General features: G+C 43.2%; 1 protein-coding gene across 19 annotated transcripts in view; it reads right to left on the reverse strand.

The window, feature by feature from the left end:
• The window catches only part of mark3a (MAP/microtubule affinity-regulating kinase 3a), an 82,597-nt gene extending 64,184 nt beyond the window's left edge, over positions 1-18,413 (reverse strand). For 18 of the 19 annotated variants that reach the window (XM_083632607.1, XM_083632608.1, XM_083632619.1 and 15 more), the window contains exons 1-3: positions 17,841-18,413; positions 8,700-8,888; positions 5,561-5,614 (exon numbers count right to left, since the gene is read on the reverse strand). In XM_083632607.1, coding sequence (XP_083488733.1) covers positions 5,561-5,614; positions 8,700-8,888; positions 17,841-17,891 — 294 coding nt within the window. In that variant the 5' untranslated portion in view covers positions 17,892-18,413. Of the gene's footprint in view, positions 1-5,560; positions 5,615-8,699; positions 8,889-15,242; positions 15,340-17,840 lie in introns of those variants that run through there. The other variant, XM_083632617.1, reaches the window with a different exon arrangement.
• Positions 18,414-18,725: the final 312 nt, after the last annotated feature.

Raw genomic sequence — 18,725 nt, forward strand, 5'->3', positions numbered from 1 at the left:
TTATTTTAATTTGTATGCAGTGCTGCAGCTTGTGGGAAACAAAAGCGTGAGTCATCAATATCAAAGGGTGTAATTATTGATCACGGAGAGCGCGTTACCGACGCAAAACAACGATGCGCCACGGTGCCAAGTTGCAATCCGTGCCAATGCTTATTTTACGGAGGACTTTACACCTAGTAAGACGTAGGTGTAAAATTTAAGTTCTAACTTATGCCTACGTTGTAACTATTTCACTTGGTGCAACCCAAATATTTTTAGTAGTGCGTAAACTCGGACTTAGTGAGACTTTACGTTCAAACTAGCTTACGTTTCAACTTACGCACAGCTGGTGCAACCCACTGCAGGTGTGCTGTTGCAGCGCTCTGTAATGTCGAGGGGTGGGACAAAATATGGATACTCACGGTATCGCGATATTTCCACTTGCGATACGTTATCGATACACTGGCACCAAGTATCGATATGTTATTAAAATATGCAGGATTTTTAAACTGATTCCCCCACAGCCATTTTGATAAACAAAACCTAGGGTTGTCAAAAATATTGATACTTCGCTACTTACTCGATAGGCTACTAAACATTTTTAAACGGATACAATACTCATTTTCTACAGTATCAAGTTTATCGATACCAGCAGCGCTCCCTCTGCCTCCTCCACACAGACACACACAGCACCGCAGCTGTTAGCTACATTAGCTAATCCCACTATTGCTGCTGTAACCACTTCACTAACACCGGGCTCAAAACGCCAGTGTGAGTGACCAAATGTTTCACTTGTTAACCAGTCGGAGTGACGCTCTTTCCAGTAACTGTTACATATTGGCTTTGAAATCTGTTGATACATGGACCCTGCTTGTTGATTGCAGCTAAATTTAACGTTAAACGCATTGCTGGTGGAGATACCCGGATGTAGCAGACAAAGAGTATTGAAGGCAAGAGACGACGCCTCTATTGTTTTTTTTTACAACAGCGCTCCCGCCTTGATGTTGCAGTGGAAGCACTGAGGGGAACAATCCAGTCGTCAGTTCTTATCGATTTAAGTTCTTTGGTGCAGAATTGTCAAAGTTGCGATTTATAACTGAATCCTGGACATGCAGAGTTGGTGTTTGGGCCGTCTTGGGCTACACTGAGCATACTGGGGGCAGCACCGCAGAGATGCTCACAAGTCATTTTTTACAAGTCCAAGTCAAGTCTCAAGTCTTTGAGCTAGAGTCCAAGTCAAGTCTCAAGTCTTTGAGCTATAATCCAAGTCAGGTCTTAAGTCTTTGGTCACAAGTCCAAGACAAGTCAAGTCTCAAGTTTCTTATGGATGAGCGTTCTATCATCTGCTGCATGCAATCCGGTCTGCTTAGAACACTGCACAGCTAAACGAAGGAATTCTAAGCATTTACTGTATTATCCTCACTCCTTTATCTTTTAGCATATCAGCATTGATTAGATTACGTTATTATTAGTAGACCTCCTTAACTCATTGAGTGCCAAGGACGGACATGTTCGTCATTTCAAATAGTAACGTAGAGTGCCAAGGACGGACATGTTCGTCAATTGCGTTTTTTGACGGTGGGGCGTCGATCAAAGCCTTCTGCCTCTGATGTACAAATATTATAGCTATTGGATGTGTCTAACCTATTTTACAGAACCCTTAGGTGGCGACAGTGCTCTCCACATAACAGAAAGGCAAGGAAAAAACAAAGAAGAAGTCGTTATGGAAACGGAAATCGCATCGCATCCGTATGCATCGATATGCTGAAGCACGTTACTGCAGCTGTGCCTGCAGCAGCCAATCTGCTCCCACAATTGAGCCGGACAGCACATCCGCACATCCACACCGTGGAGTTGTTATTATTCTCAACTGGAAGCATCGTTGCCGGTGACAAACACACGCGGAACGCTGTAAAAAAGCAGGATGTCGATGTCCCTTCACTGTGCGCACAGCAAACTCAGCAGAGAGCCACCACAGACAGGAGGAGGAGTGTGCAGTTGAGGCGAGGCGGGGCGGGGCGGGGGGGGGGGGGGGGGGGGGGGGGGGGGGGGGGCACGCAGAGCAGCGCGCAACACCCAGACAGACCCAGGCAGCAGGACAGGATTGACAAACGCAAGCCAGAATATCCGATGCCCACCAGCAGCAAATCAAGACCAGCAAGAAGCTGCAACCAGCAGCGCACGCAGGGGCCAGCGCTGCTGGTTGTAGCTAAAAAATATTATTCTGCCAAACAGAATTCCCTGGCCTTCACTGTTTTATTGAAGGAAATTATTTTTGAGGTGTGACTACATTAGAAAAGATTAGCTTCAGAGTCAGTGATGTGCTTGAAATGTTTAATTTCACAAAAGGCCAATTATCTCAGCTTCTAGAAAAAAATTGCTCTTTTTGGATGAATCAAGCTATCTTCTCCGGCTCATAACTAAAGAACGGAAAATGGGATCAATAAACTTTTTTTTGCAGATGATAGAATAGAGTCTCATCGTTCTTTGTGCGTGTTCAGTGTTTACATAGTAATATCACACAATATTCTGTGGGCCTCGAGAAATCACTGAAAACGCTCTGAAACTCTGGCACTGGGAGCATCCGTTCTCCAAAAGTGGCTGGCACTCAATGAGTTAATGTTAATACACACAAAAATAAAGATTGTTCACAAGTCCCAAATCTCAAGTCAAGTCTCAAGTCTTTGAGGACAAGTCTCAAGTCAAGTCTCAAGTAACTGTGTGTGTGACTTAAGTGCGACTCAAGTCCAAGTCTCAAGTCCAAGTCCCCATCTCTGGGCAGCAGCTCAGCTTGAGGGAGGCTTTGGAGGGAATTGTAGCCTACATGAAACATGAAAGCTGGAATATCCCCACCCCCCACTAACTTAAAAATATTGTGAATATATGCCATTGTTCTCTTGTTTTAATAATAAAAAAAAAGACTCTTAAGGTGTAACTTTTCCTCCGTGGTATCGAAAATGGTATGAGTGAGTGAGTGAACTCTGAGTGAGTTCATGTCAATTCTGCTAATAAATACATAATACCTGCTTCTTGCCTTTTAGGGGTATTTTTTTCTCTTCAGTTACACAGATATCGTGATGTATCGTAGGTTAAAGTTCTTCCAATATATCGATTATCGCAGAATCGCTGTATCGTGATAATATCGTTATCGAGGGCCAAGTATTGTGACCGTATCGTGAGTCACTCCGCGATTCCCACCCCTAGTAATGTCGGTAACGTTAGATTAATTAATTAATTATTAATAAGGTCTCGCCGCCTACATTGACCAGCCAATCAGCTGTCCCAGACAGTATCTGTCCTGAATAAATGCAGTGGATGGGCGTGGGTCCAGACCCATATGAAGACTAACTAACCCAAGTTAGTTGATTGCTCTATTGCTGACAAAAAGTGTGTTATTGTAAGTCGCTTTGGATAAAAGCGTCTGCCAAATGACGAAATGTAATGTAATGTAAAGAGTGATGACAACTGTGATTCATATGGGGCTGGATACCAGGCTAGTAACATCCACATTTAACATACAAAATGTGAAAAGCAGTATAGTATGAGTGTGCTTCCACTGAAAGTACGGCGTGTTGGTTTTGTGTGTGTGTGTGTGTGTGTGTGTGTGTGTGGGTGTGTGTGTGTGTGTGTGTGTGTGAGAGAGAGGCCGAATGTGTGCTGCTTTAGCCAGAGCATGCAGCAGGGAGCCCTTGAGCAAGGCACTTAACCCCAGGGATGCAAAGTCATGGGGATAGTGAAGAGAGTGACAGATACAGACAGACATGGCAGACATCAAAACCACTCGATATCACGGCTCTCTGACTTCCCCAAAACACATCCAGGCCGAGGTACACAGCCAGAAACAGCCACGCACAGATCTTCTCTCCGCTCGTTAAGGAGTATACATGTACACAAAAACCAGCGCTATGCTAAATTCACACTCACTTCAATGACTTCAGTCATGTGAAACCGCTATTCATTGCATAATAAAAGAGCCTTCATTCTCAATTGTTTCATTTGCATTTTAAAAGCAAAACTGACTCCTGTCCTGAATTGGTTGAATTAACAAGAAAAACAAAACGGTTGCTACCTTGCCTTACTACCAAGGATCATGAACTAAGAGGCTAGAAAAGAGCAAATTCAGCTCTTGGAGGCTGATGGATGTTCATTTAAAATGTAATGGTGCAGAAAAGAATTTGTTGAACAGAAAGCCTTCAGAGTTACATGACAAAGAGAGAAAACACCGCTCCAAAATGGCCACTTCAGACAAAGTACGAGTCGCTGAATTTGTTCTTCTTTTCTTAAATTGGTTGAACTGAAGGAATTCAAACAACCACCAACACACACAGAATCTCCACTTCAAGTGATAAGTTGAATTTTGTAGTCCAGGGATACTCAACTTGCTTTGCCCGGGGGCCACTTTTACAAAATGACAAGATAAATAAACAAACATCAATATTTTTTCTGTATTGGATTGTAGATTTTTGGGGTGTCAGGCAGAGTTTAGTGTGACAATTTTGTGCACACAGGATAGTTAGTTAGTTAAGTTAGTTAAGTATATATAAGTGTGCGGGGCGGCGAGAAGGTGGCGATATTTGACAATTTAGCTGGAGCTCAGTCAAAACTTTATTTAACATGAGATATCATTGTGAATTAGAAAATGGTTGGGGGGCCACTCTACACCTAGTCTGACTGGGTTGAAGCAGCAGGGTGGACTTAGCTCTCTCATTGGTGCCGACCATTTCAGTCGGTGCCGGATGGAAATCCCATTGCGCTCCCTGCAAGCTCTGCATTGGCTCCGACCTGCTCTGACTGCGGCTGCGACCATATTTGCATTTCCTTTCTACGTGTTGAATCTGTATGTCTCTGCTGCTGTACGTGTCGAATCTGTATGCCTCTGCTGCTGTACGTGTTGAATCTGTATGCCTCTGCTGCTGTACGTGTCGAATCTGTATGCCTCTGCTGCTGTACGTGTCGAATCTGTATGCCTCTGCTGCTGTACGTGTCGAATCTGTATGCCTCTGCTGCTGTACGTGTCGAATCTGTATGTCTCTGCTGCTGTACGTGTCGAATCTGCCGAGCTCAAATGCCTGTGCTGTTGCCTTTGAAACAATAACAACAGCAGCGCTAGACGCTAGCTCGTTGCTACACGCTGAAAATGATTGTTTTTATGCAATGAAGCAGCCTGCATGGTACGTTTGGTGGATGGCTGTAAACAGCCTTTTTCCCCTGTAGTCCACAATAGAAAGCTTCCCCAGCCAGACTCTCCCAGCCCCTTTGCTGGGAGAGTCTGGCAATCGAGACTACTCTACACCCTATCGCGGGCCTCATCTGGCCCCCGGGCCACAAGTTGAGTATAACTGATTATAGTCCAATATCATTATGTCTCCCCTAACATCATCATAGTCACTATGACACTATGATCACTATGACATAGTGAAATGCAGAGATTGATATTGATCCAGGGAAGATATGTGGAGCACACACTCTTTTCCAGCAAACCTTCATCCCCATTTACACAATTAATAGCCAATCTGTTGTGGTTGATGAATTACTAAGTGAATTGTATGTATAAGAGAAGCGAGAGCAGGGGGTCAATTACCTTCTGAAGGCTGTTTGGGTTCAGTTGTGTCTTGTCTATTATCTTAATTGCCACCTGTGGAGAGAGAGAACAGCATTGAAACGGAGCTAATGGGATATAACAGAGCAGAAGTGAACACTGAAATAGAGGAAGTAGACCAGGACAATGAACTAGAATGGAAGACAACTGGTCAGAAAACGACACTGAAAATGAGGAACCATAGTATATTAGACGATAGCAGAGCAGAATGTATCTTTCTAGGACAAAACATGAGGGAAAAGCCACCATCTTAGATGAGGGCTTTAGTGGTGATTTGAGACGGGGATAAGACCGTTTCAACACCATACTTGTTAACAGATATGGCAAAAGGCATCCACCCAATTAACAATAGAATCAAATGGAGAATGAGAGACAAAAACGCACCACAAACTTGTTCACTCGAGATCTAGTGTAAATCGCTGTTAAAAGAAGCCTGCTATTCCCTACATTAGTTATGAGCAGCAATGGCATTGCTTGTGTACATCTTGTACCATCGCCTAGGGTTTGACAGATATTAGGGATGCACAGTGATATCGGCAGGTCATCGATATCGGCCGATAAAGGCAGATAAAAAAAGAAAGAAGAAAGAAAATCCAATATAGTCTGTCTTCTCATTTTTGTGCGCCGGTATGAAGATGTTTGTTAAATGGTCTCAGTTACACATGTACTTTACTTTGGTGATTAAACTTCCTACAAGGACCCAAGAAGCTCCTTTTTTCTTTACTGTTGCACTGCAAGAGGAAGATCATATAATGCAACAATGCATGTTCTTTAATTAAATAACTCTAATATTTACTTTGGTTACACTTTTAAATTAGGTACTTTTTAACTTTAGTCTCCCCCCCACTAAAAGTAAACTTCAACAAGGTAACATGATATTTTAGTTCTCTTTCCACCCCTGAATACAAATATACTCCAACAACATGGCAATAATCTTTATCTTTACCGTCTGCTTTGCTGTCGTTTTGGCCCTTAACTAATGGTAAACAAGAATTGAATGTGACACGACTGTTCCACTCATTTCAGGTCTCTCTGAATAGGAGAGTGGGCTCTGCACCTAAATAGAACCATAACGTTAGTAGAAATAGCTTCCTCTCACCTCTCTGCACCTAAATAGAACCATAACGTTAGTAGAAATAGCTTCCTCTCACCTCTCTGCACCTAAATAGAACCATAACGTTAGTAGAAATAGCTTCCTCTCACCTCTCTGCACCTAAATAGAACCATAACGTTAGTAGAAATAGCTTCCTCTCACCTCTCTGCACCTAAATAGAACCATAACGTTAGTAGAAATAGCTTCCTCTCACCTCTCTGCACCTAAATAGAACCTTAACATTAGTAGAAATAGCTTCCTCTCACCTCTCTGCACCTAAATAGAACCGTAACGTTAGTAGAAATAGCTTCCTCTCACCTCTCTGCACCTAAATAGAACCATAACGTTAGTAGAAATAGCTTCCTCTCACCTCTCTGCACCTAAATAGAACCATAACGTTAGTAGAAATAGCTTCCTCTCACCTCTCTGCACCTAAATAGAACCTTAACATTAGTAGAAATAGCTTCCTCTCACCTCTCTGCACCTAAATAGAACCGTAACGTTAGTAGAAATAGCTTCCTCTCACCTCTCTGCACCTAAATAGAACCATAACGTTAGTAGAAATAGCTTCCTCTCACCTCTCTGCACCTAAATAGAACCTTAACATTAGTAGAAATAGCTTCCTCTCACCTCTCTGCACCTAAATAGAACCTTAACATTAGTAGAAATAGCTTCCTCTCACCTCTCTGCACCTAAATAGAACCTTAACATTAGTAGAAATAGCTTCCGCTCACCTCTCTGCACCTAAATAGAAAGTAACGTTAGTAGAAATAGCTTCCTCTCACCTCTCTGCACCTAAACAGAACCGTAACGTTAGTAGAAATAGCTTCCTCTCACCTCTCTGCACCTAAATAGAACCGTAACGTTAGTATAAATAGCTTCCTCTCACCTCTCTGCACCTAAATAGAACCGTAACGTTAGTAGAAATAGCTTCCTCTCACCTCTCTGCACCTAAATAGAACCGTAACGTTAGTAGAAATAGCTTCCTCTCACCTCTCTGCACCTAAATAGAACCGTAACGTTAGTAGAAATAGCTTCCTCTCACCTCTCTGCACCTAAATAGAACCTTAACATTAGTAGAAATAGCTTCCTCTGACCTCTCTGCACCTAAATAGAACCTTAACATTAGTAGAAATAGCTTCCTCTCACCTCTCTGCACCTAAATAGAAAGTAACGTTAGTAGAAATAGCTTCCTCTCACCTCTCTGCACCTAAACAGAACCGTAACGTTAGTAGAAATAGCTTCCTCTCACCTCTCTGCACCTAAATAGAACCGTAACGTTAGTATAAATAGCTTCCTCTCACCTCTCTGCACCTAAATAGAACCGTAACGTTAGTATAAATAGCTTCCTCTCACCTCTCTGCACCTAAATAGAAAGTAACGTTAGTATAAAAGGCTTCCTCTCACCTCTCTGCACCTAAATAGAACCGTAACGTTAGTATAAAAGGCTTCCTCTCACCTCTCTGCACCTAAATAGAACCGTAACGTTAGTAGAAATAGCTTCCTCTCACCTCTCTGCACCCAAATAGAACCGTAACGTTAGTAGAAATAGCTTCCTCTCACCTCTCTGCACCTAAATAGAACCATAACGTTAGTAGAAATAGCTCCCTCTCACCTCTCTGCACCTAAATAGAACCGTAACGTTAGTATAAATAGCTTCCTCTCACCTCTCTGCAACTAAATAGAACCGTAACGTTAGTATAAATAGCTTCCTCTCACCTCTCTGCACCTAAATAGAACCGTAACGTTAGTAGAAATAGCTTCCTCTCACCTCTCTGCACCTAAATAGAACCGTAACGTTAGTATAAATAGCTTCCTCTCACCTCTCTGCACCTAAATAGAACCGTAACGTTAGTATAAAAGGCTTCCTCTCACCTCTCTGCACCTAAATAGAACCGTAACGTTAGTATAAAAGGCTTCCTCTCACCTCTCTGCACCTAAATAGAACCGTAACGTTAGTAGAAATAGCTTCCTCTCACCTCTCTGCACCTAAATAGAACCGTAACGTTATAAATAGCTTCCTCTCACCTCTCTGCCGGTGAGGATGTGTCGGGCCAGTTTGACCTTAGCGAAGTTGCCCTTGCCGATGGTTTTGAGCAGCCGGTAGTTGCCGACGTGCGGCTGTTGGGGCTCGTCGGCGCCGGAGCTGCGGGAGCGCACGCCGGTGCGCACCGAGCGCGTGCCCATCTCCTGACGCCCATTGGTGTGAGACGTGTGCTGTGGAAAACACACATCCTTTTAGACAATGGCTTGGCTGGCGGTCGCATCGCGCCGACTGGGAAACAACTCCATGTTTCTGCAGTGACTCATGCTGACCCACTGTGACAAATCCACTTAGGCTCTGGGAGGAAAACAGCTGATATTTACTGTCCAGCATCCAGAAAACAAGCTTCTCCGCCGGCCACACTGCCACATGAAATCACAGTATTCACTAGACACTTTCACCATTTCAACTGACCTTGAGCACAGAGCCACGGTAAGAAATGACATGTGACAGGACATTTTTTGCTCCCTTGGCCTGATTTTTGGGGTCATTTTGGTCCTTTTCAAAGGCAATTGAACTATGAAATACTACACCTGCCATGCAAACCGGCAGAAAACACTAATCTTTTTTTTATTATACCACGAGTACTAACCTTTGTTTTAATTGAAGCCATAATGTATATCACATCAACAGAAGAACAATCTGCAACAACTGCTTCAGGCTGCCCGCTCAGATGATTTCTAATCAGTTGTTGCAGTTGTGCTCGAATATTTGTCAATTCAACAAAAATGCTAATAGGGTGAGATGCAAATATCAGTAGTCCTTATTGTTTTTGCACTTTACAACTAGAGCAGGGCCGCACAAACGTCTTGAAGATGAGAGCTACCTACAAAAAATAAAACATTCGCGAGCTACTCCCACCCCAGTACATATTAGCACATTTTACCAGTATTATATTATTTATTTAACATTATTTAATAATGTTATAATGTTAAATACTGTAGATGGATACTGAGTTACCAATACATGAGTGGGATTTAGTTTATGCATTAAAGATAAACAATTTAAATAATGCATTTTGGATTTCTTTGGCGAGCTACTTTTTGATGGCCTGAGATCTGGTCCGGTAGATGACGATCTACCTATTGAGCACCCGTGAACTAGGAGCCACTATTACACTTTGCCAACAATGCATGTAGCCATGTACATGTAGGGTTAGGGTTAACATGTACATGGCTACATGTACATGTAGGGTTAGGGTTAACATGTACATGTAGGGTTAGGGTTAACATGTACATGTAGCCATGTACTAGTGTAGCTTTTCTATTTGATCATGCATTTAATCATCATGTTTCTTATGCGTCTTTGTCCTACTGAACTTTTGGTTAAATCTGGCCTCTTATGCATCCTTGCTCGTTTGACCCCGTCTCTCTCTCTTATGTGAGTTCTGCCTAAATGACATGAGGCTTGTGATGAAGGATTCCATCTTTCTGTAAATGGAAAATAAACTTGAAACTTATCTAAAGCATTTTTTGTACTCTTTTTCATTACACAGGCATCCGTGTGCCCCTTGCTCATTTCCTTGACCTGCTTTGAACAATAGGCGGTCACCTGCCATAACAGCTCCGCCATAACAGCTCGTAGAAACAACAAAAATCACCAGGCAGTATCTGGCTGTTGTCTAGTATCAATTTCCTTTCCGTCAGACATGCAGACTTTCCTCAGCAGCACAGGATGTACGGCAACACAGGAGGAGAGAACGTGGTTTCTGAAGGTTAAACGGTCGGTCCATAATTGCAGTCTGGCTCAAAAACGACTTGTCTTGATTTACTGAAAACATTTTTCCATTCTCAAAATGTCTCTGACTGAGCTTTTGATGCCAGAACTGGCAGTGTGTGACAGCTGAATATCTGTCTTGCATGTAGTGGTTTTTTTAGGCTGTAAAAAATATACTGAACAAAACAGAGATTTTGAGGTCAAATGGATTAGAAAAGTTTCAAAATTTCACACTGTGACCCCTTCCTCCTCTATCCTACACATTTCACACTGTGACCCCTTCCTCCTCTATCCTACACATTTCACACTGTGACCTCTTCCTCCTCTATCCTACACATTTCACACTGTGACCTCTTCCTCCTCTATCCTACACATTTCACACTGTGACCTCTTCCTCCTCTATCCTACACATTTCACACTGTGACCTCTTCCTCCTCTATCCTACACATTTCACACTGTGACCTCTTCCTCCTCTATCCTACACATTTCACACTGTGACCTCTTCCTCCTCTATCCTACACATTTCACACTGTGACCTCTTCCTCCTCTATCCTACACATTTCACACAGTGACCTCTTCCTCCTCTATCCTACACATTTCACACTGTGACCTCTTCCTCCTCTATCCTACACATTTCACACTGTGACCTCTTCCTCCTCTATCCTACACATTTCACACTGTGACCTCTTCCTCCTCTATCCTACACATTTCACACAGTGACCTCTTCCTCCTCTATCCTACACATTTCACACTGTGACCTCTTCCTCCTCTATCCTACACATTTCACACTGTGACCTCTTCCTCCTCTATCCTACACATTTCACACTGTGACCTCTTCCTCCTCTATCCTACACATTTCACACAGTGACCTCTTCCTCCTCTATCCTACACATTTCACACTGTGACCTCTTCCTCCTCTATCCTACACATTTCACACTGTGACCTCTTCCTCCTCTATCCTACACATTTCACACTGTGACCTCTTCCTCCTCTATCCTACACATTTCACACTGTGACCTCTTCCTCCTCTATCCTACACATTTCACACTGTGACCTCTTCCTCCTCTATCCTACACATTTCACACTGTGACCTCTTCCTCCTCTATCCTACACATTTCACACAGTGACCTCTTCCTCCTCTATCCTACACATTTCACACTGTGACCTCTTCCTCCTCTATCCTACACATTTCACACTGTGACCTCTTCCTCCTCTATCCTACACATTTCACACTGTGACCTCTTCCTCCTCTATCCTACACATTTCACACTGTGACCTCTTCCTCCTCTATCCTACACATTTCACACTGTGACCTCTTCCTCCTCTATCCTACACATTTCACACAGTGACCTCTTCCTCCTCTATCCTACACATTTCACACTGTGACCTCTTCCTCCTCTATCCTACACATTTCACACTGTGACCTCTTCCTCCTCTATCCTACACATTTCACACTGTGACCTCTTCCTCCTCTATCCTACACATTTCACACAGTGACCTCTTCCTCCTCTATCCTACACATTTCACACTGTGACCTCTTCCTCCTCTATCCTACACATTTCACACTGTGACCTCTTCCTCCTCTATCTTACACATTTCACACAGTGACCTCTTCCTCCTCTATCCTACACATTTCACACTGTGACCTCTTCCTCCTCTATCCTACACATTTCACACAGTGACCTCTTCCTCCTCTATCCTACACATTTCACACAGTGACCTCTTCCTCCTCTATCCTACACATTTCACACAGTGACCTCTTCCTCCTCTATCCTACACATTTCACACAGTGACCTCTTCCTCCTCTATCTTACACATTTCACACAGTGACCTCTTCCTCCTCTATCCTACACATTTCACACTGTGACCTCTTCCTCCTCTATCTTACACATTTCACACAGTGACCTCTTCCTCCTCTATCCTACACATTTCACACAGTGACCTCTTCCTCCTCTATCCTACACATTTCACACTGTGACCTCTTCCTCCTCTATCTTACACATTTCACACAGTGACCTCTTCCTCCTCTATCCTACACATTTCACACTGTGACCTCTTCCTCCTCTATCCTACACATTTCACACAGTGACCTCTTCCTCCTCTATCCTACACATTTCACTCTGTGACCTCTTCCTCCTCTATCCTACACATTTCACACAGTGACCTCTTCCTCCTCTATCCTACACATTTCACACTGTGACCTCTTCCTCCTCTATCCTACACATTTCACACTGTGACCTCTTCCTCCTCTATCCTACACATTTCACACTGTGACCTCTTCCTCCTCTATCCTACACATTTCACACTGTGACCTCTTCCTCCTCTATCCTACACATTTCACACTGTGACCTCTTCCTCCTCTATCCTACACATTTCACACTGTGACCTCTTCCTCCTCTATCCTACACATTTCACACTGTGACCTCTTCCTCCTCTATCCTACACATTTCACACTGTGACCTCTTCCTCCTCTATCCTACACATTTCACTCTGTGACCTCTTCCTCCTCTATCCTACACATTTCACACTGTGACCTCTTCCTCCTCTATCCTACACATTTCACACTGTGACCTCTTCCTCCTCTATCCTACACATTTCACACTGTGACCTCTTCCTCCTCTATCCTACACATTTCACACTGTGACCTCTTCCTCCTCTATCCTACACATTTCACACTGTGACCTCTTCCTCCTCTATCCTACACATTTCACACTGTGACCTCTTCCTCCTCTATCCTACACATTTCACTCTGTGACCTCTTCCTCCTCTATCCTACACATTTCACACTGTGACCTCTTCCTCCTCTATCCTACACATTTCACACTGTGACCTCTTCCTCCTCTATCCTACACATTTCACACAGTGACCTCTTCCTCCTCTATCCTACACATTTCACACTGTGACCTCTTCCTCCTCTATCCTACACATTTCACACTGTGACCTCTTCCTCCTCTATCCTACACATTTCACTCTGTGACCTCTTCCTCCTCTATCCTACACATTTCACACAGTGACCTCTTCCTCCTCTATCCTACACATTTCACACTGTGACCTCTTCCTCCTCTATCCTACACATTTCACACTGTGACCTCTTCCTCCTCTATCCTACACATTTCACACTGTGACCTCTTCCTCCTCTATCCTACACATTTCACACTGTGACCTCTTCCTCCTCTATCCTACACATTTCACACTGTGACCTCTTCCTCCTCTATCCTACACATTTCACACTGTGACCTCTTCCTCCTCTATCCTACACATTTCACACTGTGACCTCTTCCTCCTCTATCCTACACATTTCACACTGTGACCTCTTCCTCCTCTATCCTACACATTTCACACTGTGACCTCTTCCTCCTCTATCCTACACATTTCACACTGTGACCTCTTCCTCCTCTATCCTACACATTTCACACTGTGACCTCTTCCTCCTCTATCCTACACATTTCACACTGTGACCTCTTCCTCCTCTATCCTACACATTTCACACTGTGACCTCTTCCTCCTCTATCCTACACATTTCACACTGTGACCTCTTCCTCCTCTATCCTACACATTTCACACTGTGACCTCTTCCTCCTCTATCCTACACATTTCACACTGTGACCTCTTCCTCCTCTATCCTACACATTTCACACTGTGACCTCTTCCTCCTCTATCCTACACATTTCACACTGTCTGTGACCCCTTCCTCCTCTATCCTACACATTTCACACTGACCTCTTCCTCCTCTATCCTACACATTTCACACTGTGACCTCTTCCTCCTCTATCCTACACATTTCAATGGTGCTTACCTTGAAAGATTTCACTTTCTTTCAGTGTGTAGCCTTTACAGCAGCACCTTTGCGTGAATTGATTCTTCGGGTACTGTTTTAAAAGCCGTGTCGACCCCTCCCTGCCCCATAACCCACAAAACAATGATAGATACCCTCTGCGTGGGCTCGGTATCGACCCGTCAAACCGATGCCTTATTAACGGTGGCAGCGCACTCTGCCCCGCCCGGCTGGCCCCACCCTCCCATCCAATCCACACACACTCTTCCCCAAGTGGCAACTTTGACAAAAACTAACAAATAAAGGAACAGGGTACAAACTAAGTGCAGATTTTGATGCAAAATTAAGAGAACATAGAATTGAGGTCAACAAAACAAAAATAACCTCATTCCTACTTTATGTCATTTCAATTGACACAGCATCAATTAAAAACAACTATAGTACCCTGTTAGCAATTTTGGCAGATAGCTTACAAATTGTACAGCTGATATTTAAGTCCTAATAAGAATATGATAGTGATTTTATAGGAGATAAAGATAGCATCAGACTGGACAAGGTCACTTTAAACTCCGCATTTACCACCACAGACACTTTAAGTAGGCCATAATAATATTATTAGGATGTTATCACGATATCATAGGAGGTAAAGATACTATCAGGTATGATAAGGTCACTTTAAACTCACTATTGAGCACCACAAACATATGCTAATATAGTCCTTTTACAAATAGTATGCCAATATTATACTCTCAGGTAGAAATGCCATGACGAACAATAAGGTCACTTGAACCACACACACACTAGAGTCCCTACATACATGAGCATTAAGGACACCATAGGTAGGTTGGAGATAAAAAAAATACCATCAAGTAGGATAAGGTCACTGTTGGAAGTGAACATTATGGTGGAAAAAACATGGAAATCTCTGAACCTGTGCTCCCATTTCCTTTTCTCCTGTTGTCTTCTGTCCGTCTGACAACTTTATCAACATTAAATCCCTGTAAAATGCCTCTAAAATATCTGAATATAAACTCACAGCGTTGCGGTGTTTCCTCACTGCCTGGGAGCCCGTCATGTTGCTGCCTCCCAGAGAGTTCAGGAGGAAAACCCCAAGTCTTTCCCCCCTAACTAAAGCCGATACCCGCAGAGAGAGAGAGAGAAGACCGAGAGGACTGCGTCAAGCTAGCCGCGGAGACAGCCAGACTGAAACGGGAAGTTGAGTTTTAACCCTTTCAAAATAAAAGTGTAGGGGTTGGTGATATGGCCCTAAAATAATATCACAATATTTCAGGGTATTTCTGTGATGATATTCTTGATGATATGACAAAAATACTGACTTTATTAATGTCAAGAACATTGAAACAAAATAAGTGTTATAGTGTTAGTGTGAAAAACGGCTGCCAACTGAAGCGATCTTGGTCAATACGGCATCAATTTAAACGATTTCTGTTGTCATTACTAAGTTAGTTATACATAAAATAAAATAAAATAAAATGGAGGGTCCAGGTTGAAAAATACCTAAATTCTCATTTAACTCCTCCACTGTGGAGCCACTTTCAATCATGCTTTTTACTGTGCGTACGTCCGTACGTAAGGTTACGCAGCACAACAGTGTGATGGAATGTTGCCATTATCAGAATATGTTTCGACGATGTGAATATGAATTCTATTTCTAATGGTATAGACCTTATTCGCTAACCCTGGACGGCACCATATTGTTGACATACCGTCCTGCACGCACAGCGCTGCAGCAGCTGACAACTAGTAACAGCCTTATTGTCATTTCTGTTCCATTACAAAATAGCGATGGTGATGACAGCAATAAAAACCCCAGAGTTGTTGTTTGTATGCTGCCGTTAATGCCTGTAATAATTAGTCTCTCCCCAGACTCAAATATTACATGGAATCGCTGCGCTCCGCATACTACATAAATTAGTCTGTGCCCCTTCACAGCCACTGCTGGTTTTGAAGACGGGTTGAAATTGAATGAGTGACAGTTCATAGCACCGATGAGAGAGCGGCTCGAAAAAAGGGCTGCGCCTCCCGTGTCGTCTGATCGCAAAGTCGTTACTGATTGGGGAGGACTGAATCCATCACTGGCATAGTGAATGGTTCCCTCCCATAACCAGCCGGCTGAGGGAAAGTGTCCCAGACCCAGAGAGTGATCTGCAGCATGCAGTAATGTAGTGTATCAGCGTAAGAACTCTCATGGGTCTGGCGTTGAGACTAGTAATAATAAACAAAAGAAAAAACGAGGTGAACAGACTTTGCTGTGAGGAGCTGACAGAAAGTTTCACCTGTCTCTCCTAACTATCCACACATCTCCTGTGCTGACGTATCCTCATTCCTCAGTCTTGCTCCCTTCACGTCTGTGGACGGTAGAGATAGAAACAAACCACGGGGACTTTATTGCTGTCATTACTACATGCATGTAGAACGCAGGTCACCATCCGAACACAACAGGAACGATACAGGTAACATTAACGGCGGCTAGCTTCCTATAAACGCTACTCTTACATAGGCTGTCACTATGTCAACAACATGGCGGCGGTGGGCGTGCCCGTACGTGAGTTACATCAATCGAATAAGGTCTATAATGATGATACGGCACACCCCTACTGCTCTATCGCTTTTAGGAGGTGGGTTTAGTTTAGTTTATTAAAGGATCCCCAGTAGAAGGACATGAATGCACCTCTAATCTTCCTGGGGTCCTGGACATAGAAAATACAAACATATAATAAAGAAAATTAAAAAAATAGACTCAACAACATAAGATAAAAAGACAATTAGACACACTGATTGTAAACAACACAAACTAATAAGGTCAACAGATATACAACAGAGTGGTGGGATGAGCAGAATAACACTGTTAAAAGTTTAACTCAAAATCATAATTCACCATCGACATATAGTGGTGGGCACCCAAAGTCTATCAGTCATCAGACGACTAGACTCTCTAGACTATATTGTTCAATGTCTATTTGGTGCTTCATTTTAAAATCAGTTGCAAAATGTCCGTCGATATAAGTTTTCTTTTGGTGGGAAAATTTACCGGAAGCACTAATTGCTTTACTCTGGCAAACTTGACACTTGTGAGATTCTCATGTCAGGAGTGGGCGGGACTAAACAAAGCCCATATTTGGAAGGCGAATGGTTGAAACCCTAGACTGACACCTGGGAAAACCAGTAGCGAGCTTGAATAAAAAAGTACTGTTGCCTGCCAGAACCAGTTAGCTAAAACTATTGTAGTTTTGTTCGTGGTTTGGGCCTATATCCTGACTGCATCCGAAATTTCCAATACAAAAAACTTAACGCTAATTGAAAAAATAACGTTATAACCCACACACACAATCACAATGTCGACTTTGCCATGCAGGCACAGGAGAAGATTGCAGGGCGTGTTTGACGTTGAGGATATGAATGTTTACGAGTTAGCAACAATGTTTCACCCACCCGTGTGAAAACATTATGTACCAGTCAGACAATACAGTAAAAGACGCCATTTATCAACCAAAGTCTGAGTACAACATGCACTTCTATCCGGTGGTAACTGACTGGAGGATATTTGTAGCAATGCAACGAGCAGTGTTAGCTTAACCAAATAACAAGCCGCCTAACGCTAGGTTATACTTACGCTTTCAGTCGCCTTCTCGTTGACCGTCGGCAGGGGAGTTTTTGTTGACATTTTGATTTAGTCCTTCCTTAACGAGTTGCTGCCCAACTTCCAAATTCCGCAACAGTTTAAATCCAACAGCCGAAAATTAAAAGATTGCTTTGCTTTGTGGCTCCAGACGACCATGCAGCCCTCTGGGGAAAGAGTCTCAGCATTGATCGTGACAATTTTCAAACAAGACCGGACGTGTTTTAGCCCTGAGCACCTGAACTGTCTGTTACGACCCACGAAAGAGCATAATAATCGTATGCTCAATATTTACATTGCGCAGACATACCATACATGGCCTGTGTTCAAATTAAATCACTGTCCGTCTGGGTTGGAGAAGTCAATGAGCTAACGTTACAGCGCTGCCTGTCGCCACTTCCAAAATCGCCCCGGGCTTTAAAAATAAAAAACTCTTTCTAATAACAAGCCATGGCGTCTAGTGTCATCCGTCGATGGTGTTACAGAAATTCAACAGATTTGGGTTGCTTAAACACTCGCTGTTTCGGCTCCGTTTCCTCCATCTCCGGCCCAAAGTGAAGCTGTCTGTTTTAGGTGGGACCAAAATGGCTACTCAGCGGCTGGGCTGGATTATGCTGCGTTCAAGTACTCCTGGTCTGCTCCGATTTCCGAGATGTCACGGCATAAATAAGACTTGTCGGTCCATTCGAGTGAATTTGGTCGGGCATAACCATGGGCATAACTATAGAAATACTCCCTGTGACAGTAGCTTTCGAGTGGTGTTTTACTTAATAAACGAATCCCCGCATATACTTGCAGCAGGGGAATTGGGTATATGACATGCGCAATGGAAATGCGACTGATTGTGTTGATTGGTTATTCGATGGAAACTGTTGTTTA

The sequence above is a fragment of the Poromitra crassiceps genome, assembly GCF_964638095.1.
Source record: "Poromitra crassiceps genome assembly, chromosome: 3".
Taxonomy (NCBI): domain Eukaryota; kingdom Metazoa; phylum Chordata; class Actinopteri; order Beryciformes; family Melamphaidae; genus Poromitra; species Poromitra crassiceps.